The sequence below is a fragment of the Nymphaea colorata genome, chromosome 3, assembly GCF_008831285.2.
Source record: "Nymphaea colorata isolate Beijing-Zhang1983 chromosome 3, ASM883128v2, whole genome shotgun sequence".
Classification (NCBI taxonomy): Eukaryota; Viridiplantae; Streptophyta; class Magnoliopsida; order Nymphaeales; family Nymphaeaceae; genus Nymphaea; species Nymphaea colorata.
The window spans coordinates 4,114,725-4,123,391 of NC_045140.1; the positions used below are offsets into that span (position 1 = coordinate 4,114,725).

The following is an 8,667-nucleotide window of genomic DNA, read 5'->3' on the forward strand; positions in this document are numbered from 1 at the left end:
GGATTCAGATTGGTAGATGACCGGGTCAGCGAGTTGACTCATCGACTCATGAGTTGATTCGTTGACCTGGTCGAGTTTTAAAACAATCTGAACCCTGCAAGTCAGGGCCGAATCAGGGATGAACCGGACCAACCTTTGACTTGTGGGTAGGTTTTCTAGCGATCGGGTGATTCTGAGCCAACTCGACAAGTCAACCAACTATGGAATCAACTAAGGACAAAACAGAAAAAACTGGAGTATCGGATTCACTTGTCGAGGATCCATAGATTTGGCACCCTTCTATGATAGTGCAACACCATCCGATTACCAGGCCAGGCCCCAACTGAAGCCTGCCAAAATCTTTTGAATCCGATTTCATGTTGAAACTTTGAAGAACTAAATTTATATTTGTGAAAACAAAAATTTTCAAGTATAGTATAGTTGGTCGAGTTAGAGGACACACAAATGGTCCTTCTTTCCATTTTAGTAGATGCTATTCTTCCATATTGCAAAAAAAAGTGAGAGTGGTGTCAATTATTAACCACTCGCTCACCTTGAAAATAATGGATAGAGTGAGGATTATTAAAAATTATAAATTATGGAATAAAAAAACCCAACCTATGCGACAGATTTCCCTTTCTCTCCGACTTATTATTGTGTTCATCGGCAAAAAAAAAAAACCACAAAATCATTTAAACAGTTAATTGTATATGCTCATCAACCGCTAATTCATGTTGCAATTATCTTTGACCTCATCCTTTTCCAACGCGTCCATATCTCCACCGCCCACTCTGCCAGGCAGAGAGAAAGAAAGAGAGGGAGAGAGAGGAGTGAAGCCTGGTACTGGTAGTTTCCAAATGCTAAGCCTCCTCCTCTCTCGGACCGCCGGCGCGGCCACCCTCCTCCCTTCTCTTCACTCCAACAAGATGAATGAGAGCCCCAGAGCACGGAAGGCTGCCGCCATCGTCAGCCGCGCCGGGGAGGTGCGGCGCCAGGTTCTCTCGGCGGACGGCCGGACGAAGCTCAACCCTCGCCCGGACAAGGAGTTCTACGACTACCCTCGGCTCGTGAAGCACGTGGACGACGGGTTCATAGAGTCGTTGACGGAGACGTACAGGGAGAGGGTGGAAGGAGAGGGAGCGGAGGTGCTGGACCTGATGAGCTCGTGGGTCAGCCACCTTCCAGCAGAGATCCGGTATCGGAGGGTGGTCGGCCACGGCCTCAACGCCGGAGAGCTTGCCAGGAACCCCAGGCTCGACCGCTTCTTCGTCCAGGACCTCAACGTCGACCACCGCCTCCCCCTCGGCAGCGCCACCTTCGACGCCGTCCTGTGCGCCGTCAGCGTCCAATACCTTCAACAGCCCGAGCAGGTTCGCTTTCCTTTGAAAAGAGACCATGTGAATCCTGGTTGACTCTCTGAATCCAGCTCACACGATAACCATGTGAATTCAGGTTTTATGAGAGTGCTGGGCACCGGGCCGGCCGGGCTCGATGCAAAGTTGGGCTCCGGCCAGCTTCGGGCCTGTGCCCACAGACTGGGCCTGACTAGACTCGATCTGATTTTAATAAAAATATTGAAAATATATAAGCTTAATGTATAATAAAATGTATAAAAATGTAATAAAAATATTATACATACACGGTTTCTTAAACTTTGGTAGAAATAGGAGGAGCATGCAAGAACTTGAGTCTGAAACGAATATTTTATTTGTTCATTCTTTGGGGTTGGGTGAACTGGCAGGTATTTGCAGAAGTTTTTAGAGTTCTTAAACCAGGAGGTGTGTTCATAGTGAGCTTCAGTAACAGGATGTTCTATGATAAAGCAATCAGTGCATGGCGGGATACGAGTGATTACGGTCGGATTCAGTTGGTTGTGCAATACTTCCAATGTGTATCCGGTTTTACAGAGCCAGAGGTGCTGAGAGGCATGCCCAGGAAGCAGGACGACCTTTCTCCCTTAACTTGGATTAAGAGGTTGATCGGCAAACTCAATTCCGACCCCTTTTATGCTGTAATTTCTTACAAGAATGTCCGGCCGATTAAGGATTGAGCTTGATTCACCCCATCATGTGGAGATCTCGTCTTTTACTTTCCGATTTTACAAGGGTAAGTTGCTTTCAGTGAGTACATTTTGTATCAAACAGCTCAATACATGCGTCCACTAAATACAGTAGAATACTTAGCTATTTGTGTATTCTTCACAAAAAATAGCGACAGACAAACAAGAATTGGATTGAGGTACCAATAGACAGTAATTCTCGTGCCACATCACTGCTGAGTGTGTTCCACCTCGTGCTTAGAAAAAATCTGTAAATAATCTCTTGGAAGAATCGAGTAGAGATAATCTCATGAGTTAAAAAAGCTCCTTTAAGTATTCTCGGTTGACCTCAATATGTGATGGAAATATGTCTTAAGCTTCTCCCTTTTTGACTCCCCAGAGAAAGTTTAAATGTCAATAGCCCATCCACAGTGTCATAATCAAAATCCACTTCCTCGGCGTCCACAAGGCAGTGCTTAGGTTTCATGTTGGAATAAGCACCAAAACAGCCGCACCCACGTGCTGTGATCTTTATGACTTGTTCAAAAGGATCATTTGTATTGCTCAGTTCTTCAATTGCACCTCCAGAGTTATACATGTCGGTTAGTCCAAGTGGTGCAAACTGGATATGGTGACAGAATTCCTGAAAACAGAATTATATTTTGTTTCAGGTGGAACGATGTTGCTGGATATCAGTTGGAGGAGCAATATAAGTTAATGTAAAGAATGATGAAAATCTTACCTTGATTGGAGATATTGTAAATATTTCAAATTCCAGGGTTCTTAAGGAGATGCCAATCTTTCCTGAGCTTGGTAGTTTAGAAAGTTTACCTGAAGAATATACGCAAAAAAATTTGTCAAGCAAAAATGCTCCAAAGAAGATGCAGGAAGAAAAATTCTAAATTGGACCGCTACAATCTACATTACCTGAATTGAAAGCAAAGACAGCACAATGTCCTGTCCAACTTTCGCCAGCAAGTTCTTCAAGGTATTCAATATTTTTAGGACTCACATGGCCAAAAATTTTTGCAGACTGACTAACTGGTTCATGTTCGTCTTGCACTTTTTCCCTGCAAGGCCAACTTCCTGCTCCTTGGCAATTGAATGCACCCAAAACTCCAGTGGATTTGTTTAAGTTCCAAATCTTTAGTAGGCTACAGTCATGACATGGTAGTTAAATAAGTATACTGGTTGATAGTTTTCTTAGAAATAAGTATGTAACTTCATTCACAAATGTAGGCTACCTTTTGCCATCCATTACTGGGTCATTGAACAAACAGTCTCTTGTTGGCCGTCCTGGATATCTTGCTCTCAAGACTGACCCATCTGAAAGTACCAATTTCTTGAGAATCTTGAAGTCATGCTCGCCAGGCTTGTCACTGACAGACAAAGGAAAGTAACCAAAAGAATAAACCAATTTTCTTTTGCTATATCACTACAATTTCCTTGATAGATGAAATGTGTTGTTTACCTGACATATACTCCACAACCTCCCAGAGCTCTGGCTGCAGCATGAAAATGAGCTGTAGCATGGAGACTCTGTAGCAAAACAAAAATTATCAGACAAGACAATTAAAATATAAAGATATGGAAAATTGTTTTTTTTTTCTTTTCTTTTCAAGAGGACATACATGGAACATATCCCAGTCTGGGACAACAATTTCTCCAAGAAGCATGCTGTTAAATGCAACAGAAGCAATGTGGCGAGTTTGTAAGGTTGGTTCATTAGGCATGAAGTCTTCTGATGCCCTCGCAACTGCACTCGCCTTTGAACTGTGGAAGCCAAATATCAGGTAGTTATTACTTCCGAACATCAAAAGTTTGTTCAGGAAAGGTTCACAGGAATTTAGGAAATTACTGAAGAGAGAAAAAAGCTGCATTGGCCAACTAACTTGTAGATATACTCGGAGTCATGGCTCATGCAGCAAATGAGATGGTTCCCCTTGAAGTTTCGTGCTACTGATTCTTCTAGAGCTCTTTGATACTTCCGCATAAGCAACACACGTCCTCCATAACCTTTTCCAAGTGTCTCAACTGAGTTTTGCACATCCACCTTCACCCCATCTACTCCTTGGCTTGTAAGGTAGCCATGAAGGTCATTGAAAAAATTATAGAGTTTCTCAGGATCTATGACACCAACACCATATTTCTCCATACTGTCGATGGCAACATCCCTTAAATTTCCAATATTTCCTGGAGATTGCACAGGGAACTCCATCCTAGGATTGTACTTTTCCATGGCAGGAGAGGTTGGTAAAATTCCTCCCCAGTAGCCAATCAAAGCATGCCACATGTACACGTATCTGTGCCATTCAGAGAGATAAAAGGCAAGTTAATTGACATGCTTATGTTGATGTATGAAAGTTGCAAGTTCACTTCTCTTACTGCAGTCCATATGTTTCCTTCATTTTATGTATGAAATGTTTGAGATTATTGCAGGAATCGTCCGACCCAAAGTCCTGGAATTTTTTATTTTCCTTGATATCAACTAGCCTAGTTGCAAACCTGTGATATTGCAGGAGATTTTTAGTTAGGATCAGTGTGTTCTTGAAAAGGGAGGACAAAAACAATCTGACAGGAGGAAAATATACAATATTTGAATAAGTTATTGAAGAGTATCAAACATGATAGATAAAGGACTCGCCAGACTTACTGTGTTCCATCTGTCATTTCCTGCCCATCTTTTTCATATTCATTTAGTGTATTTTGCCATCCATCATCAATGATAAGGAACCTTGCTGGTGTACCTCCTGCGGACAAGCTTAAAAAACACACAAGCAGACCAGGACAGTCAGATGAATGCATGGATAGGAAAAAGTAACAAAAATCTACGGATAGGTGTAGAGTTCTGGGGAGTTGATCAGCAAGTGTGTCAGCATATTTTTTCTTATGAGTTTCGAAAATGAGTACTAAAACAATCTTTGGTTCGTTGTCCATCATAATTTTGTTCCCCAATAGCCATTCATGTGCTGCCATCTACTTGTAGCTTGCACAGATGGGAAAACAATTTTGGACAAGCTGCAAGGCATCAAAGATTTTGGAGATTCAGAAAATAAGACTCTAAGTTATGATATTTGTTCTACTTTTCCAAATATTTTTTACTCTACCTAACACCTAGAAGGATAATTTTATTGAAGTAAATTCAGAAGCATCCTCTTTTAGCTTAGACTGGGTACGTGGGGAGTGAAAACTTGGTTCCTAATCTTCTATTTCCTAACAACATGGTATTCAAGCATGCCATTGCTAAAAGCACTCGACGATTTGTGATGAAAATATTTACTCCTATTCACAAATTAGCAGTTATTAAATCGACATGTACTATGGTTCATGGATTAGCAAATCTCAAAGGCAGACATGACTTCATTCACTAAGGAATAGAAAGAAAGAAATGGAAGCTCCCAAGCCTAGAAACGATACCTTTCTAGACCTTCTTTGATCCCTCGAGGGTCGACATTAGTATAGAATGCATCCCAAGTGCACCAACCAAATAAGTCCAGATGGGCAGGAATCTGCATAAAACCAAATGACAGAAACATACTTATGAGCACATTAATCTCTTATAGGAGATATCCCATGAATGCTTTAATGAGAATCATGATTACCTTTTTGCTCTCAATATGGCTGAATGTTCCTTTATGTTTAGCCAACATCCTAAATGGAAACAAGAGACCAAGCCTCGTAAGAATTTTGAGATGTGAAAAGTTCATACCATAAGCAGAGAGGAGCCATTCTCACTCACACATACATCCATAAGAAATTGAAAAGTTATAAATCTTATAATCATCATTACTTTCATTATTTTAAAGGGTCAAAACAATTGAATGCAGTTAGATTTACAATGCAAATTATTAGTAGTATAACACTGGACAGTGCTGTTAGCTATTTATTTGAAAGTCTTGAAACAGGGGAGTAATAATCAAGGAACTTCTGTATCATAATATTAACGTAATAAGCAATAACATGAATCTAGCACCAAATCAAACAATGCAAAGTGGCAGGGAAATAGAAGCTTACTGGATGGATTCCTTCATGAGCTCAAATGGGTGATCCCCTGAATTGACAAAAACAGCCTCAAGAGATTGGTTGGTTTTGACATCAGGATCACCTGTAATACAAGCAACTTATACATTAGCTACACAAAGAACATGAAAATCTCAAAAACTTGAACTAGAGTACAACTGACTCAGAGGCCACTCACCGCTCTCGATGCAGAATTGAATCTCATTCTGAGAATTTCCCTGCAAACTGCTTCTGAATTTGCCATCCAACACAGGCAGCAATAGTACATAGAATGTGTTCTCACCACTGCCATCATCATCTTCATCATGAATAGCACATTCTTCTCTTACTTCTATCAACAGCATCTGGCTCTCCAGTGGCACATCTTTTCCACAGTTTCCGTATCTAGGTATCATCCACCATATATTGAATCTGAATAAACACATCCATCTGTATCCTCTGCAATATCAAGTCCATTCACCACAAGAGGGCGTTACTTCCGACGATGTAGATAACTCATCTGACTGCACGATCATAGACATGGACTAATTCTTTGAAAACCTCACAACCGTGTCATACTATCTTGAGGCATCAGCAGTTCCTAAAGGTTCAAAACTACCCACATATACCAAAATTTGAGAACAATATGTTTAAGGCCATCACATTGTGATGACAATAGTATGAGATACATAACTTCCACATGCTTTTTATGTTCACACTGTCTGTAATAACTTCTGCCAATCTGAAGGAAACAAAATTCTTAACTATTTTTTTCGTTCTTCAGTCTTCCAAAAGGAGAAGACCGTTCTCAGGACGAGGCACGTAGAAAAGAGTGAGAGAGAGAGAGAGACGCACTGGAGGATGCCGAGGGAGAAAATGTGGCGGGAGTCGGCGACGGAGGAAGTGGCGCCGAGGAAGGCAGCGGCGTGGCCTGGCGGTTGAGGTGAGGAGACAACGACGTTCTCCGGCACGTTGGTGAGAATGGGCTTCCCGCGGACGGTCAGGATGCGTTTCCGGATCGAAGGGACGGCCGTGATCGTCATCCTGATTTGGCAAAACCGTGATACCTGAGCGGTGTTCGAGCGGGAGATCCTCTTTTCCTTGTATTTATAGTTGAGAGACACGTCAGGTGACTCAGATCCGACGAGGATCCAGATCTGCTGTCAAGACGCGTTCAATTAAAACATGCTCCCACCCACTGCAGTCCAGAAAAGCTGCTTCAGAAACTACCCTTGGTCCACCTTATCGGAACTACCATCTACGGTGACGTCATCGTCCACATCACAAGGGGGCACATTAAATTTCTTTGAACTGATGTATGTCTAGATCCACAGTAAAATCTAAGATTTATTAAACTAAGGATCTTAAGTTAGATATAGGCCAGAATTTTTTGTATGAAGAGGGTCAAGGAATAGTTTTAAAATTTTAATAAATGTTAAAATATATATATTTTTCAAAAATTTTACATAAAATAAATGATTTTTTTTTTAAATTTTACATATATCTATGTATATGGGGGTATCCTAAGGATTTTAGATTAAATGCAATCAAACGCTTCTTAAGATAACAATGTGCCCATATCAGCAGCTGATATGTATGCTTCTTATGGCCCCTTGCCGATTTTTATTCGTTCTCTATAGTGAAATCCCAGACCGTCAAACGGGCCTGATAATTTATATGTCATATCAGTTGCACCGGCCATCTGAATTGATTTTTGAATTTTTATTGGTTTATCTTTTGGAGAAGAAAAATTAAATTTAAAAGTATTATGTGTGGAACGATAACACACCGATACGGTTCGGGCGCATCATTTCCGTTGCAAAAGAGACAGGGCAGCCCTTTCATTTAGCAGCCGATACGTCCTAGTGGCTCGTATAGAATGATATTGTTTCAGTAGTTTTTGTTGGTTTTCTTGAAAAGCAAATCCAAAGCTAAAATATAAAAAGATAATCTTATTAATCTCAATAATAAACGATACGAGTTGACAAGGCGGATGCACCGTACCGTTTAAGATGACGGTGGCAATATCGTAATTAAATCCAAACAGAGTGCCCCATTTCGGGCTGTGAGTCCGTAGGCCCAGCTCGATAAAGGTTGTACGGACGATTTCGAGTTTCGGGTCAAACCAGCGTCACCACTGCAAAAAAAGGTTACGGCATTGCCGTGGACAAGGATGTTTTCATAATTTATTAAAAGAAATGTACTTTATAGTCTTTTTACTTTTTTTTTTTTTTTTATATTTTCAAGTTGAAAGAAGACATTATTCTTGATAATCAACAAATTACTTCTTTCAGAGAAAAGCATAGCTCAACAAGTTGTTCATCTCAAAAGCTCGATCCATGGATTTAGATGTTATTTGAAAACATGATTTAATGATGCCTTTATTTGTTCATTTCTTATTTTATTTTTATCTTAAACAAATAATTCTTGGTTATCTCATTGTATGAGAATATTTGAAACATTATGTCTTTACATGAGGGGATTGTGAGCTTGTGATCCATTGAGATAGCGATCACTTCAGATTTGTAAATTCATCTTGACAAATTTTTCATACTTTTGTAGATTACATGAATAGTGGGGGATGGTTTGGGGGGTTATTTAACTTTTAAACTTCTGTCATTATGAAATGATTATTGACTAATTGAATCATA

General features: G+C 40.4%; 2 protein-coding genes across 3 annotated transcripts; one reads left to right on the plus strand and one right to left on the minus strand.

Annotated features, from left to right (window-relative positions):
* The first annotated feature begins 748 nt into the window (after positions 1 to 748).
* LOC116249992 (uncharacterized) lies at positions 749 to 2,815 on the plus strand. 2 transcript variants are annotated; one of them, XR_007572768.1, is made up of 3 exons: positions 749 to 1,349; positions 1,721 to 2,085; positions 2,689 to 2,815. XR_007572768.1 is itself a non-coding variant. In XM_031623309.2 (2 exons), the coding sequence occupies exons 1-2, from the start codon at positions 837 to 839 to the stop codon at positions 2,027 to 2,029; spliced, it is 822 nt and encodes a 273-aa protein (XP_031479169.1). In that variant the 5' UTR covers positions 749 to 836; the 3' UTR covers positions 2,030 to 2,165. The 2 variants fall into 2 exon arrangements, 1 of the variants encoding a protein (XP_031479169.1); XM_031623309.2 differs by lacking the exon at positions 2,689 to 2,815 and having other exon boundaries at positions 1,721 to 2,165.
* Positions 2,302 to 7,340, minus strand: LOC116249989 (probable galactinol--sucrose galactosyltransferase 2). Its single transcript, XM_031623306.2, has 14 exons — positions 6,872 to 7,340; positions 6,216 to 6,475; positions 6,032 to 6,122; positions 5,620 to 5,668; positions 5,435 to 5,526; positions 4,671 to 4,778; positions 4,403 to 4,522; positions 3,910 to 4,320; positions 3,649 to 3,790; positions 3,489 to 3,556; positions 3,262 to 3,396; positions 2,945 to 3,171; positions 2,760 to 2,848; positions 2,302 to 2,660 (listed from the first exon to the last, which is right to left on the minus strand). The coding sequence occupies exons 1-14, from the start codon at positions 7,057 to 7,059 to the stop codon at positions 2,367 to 2,369; spliced, it is 2,274 nt and encodes a 757-aa protein (XP_031479166.1). The 5' UTR covers positions 7,060 to 7,340; the 3' UTR covers positions 2,302 to 2,366.
* Between the last annotated feature and the right edge of the window lie 1,327 nt (positions 7,341 to 8,667).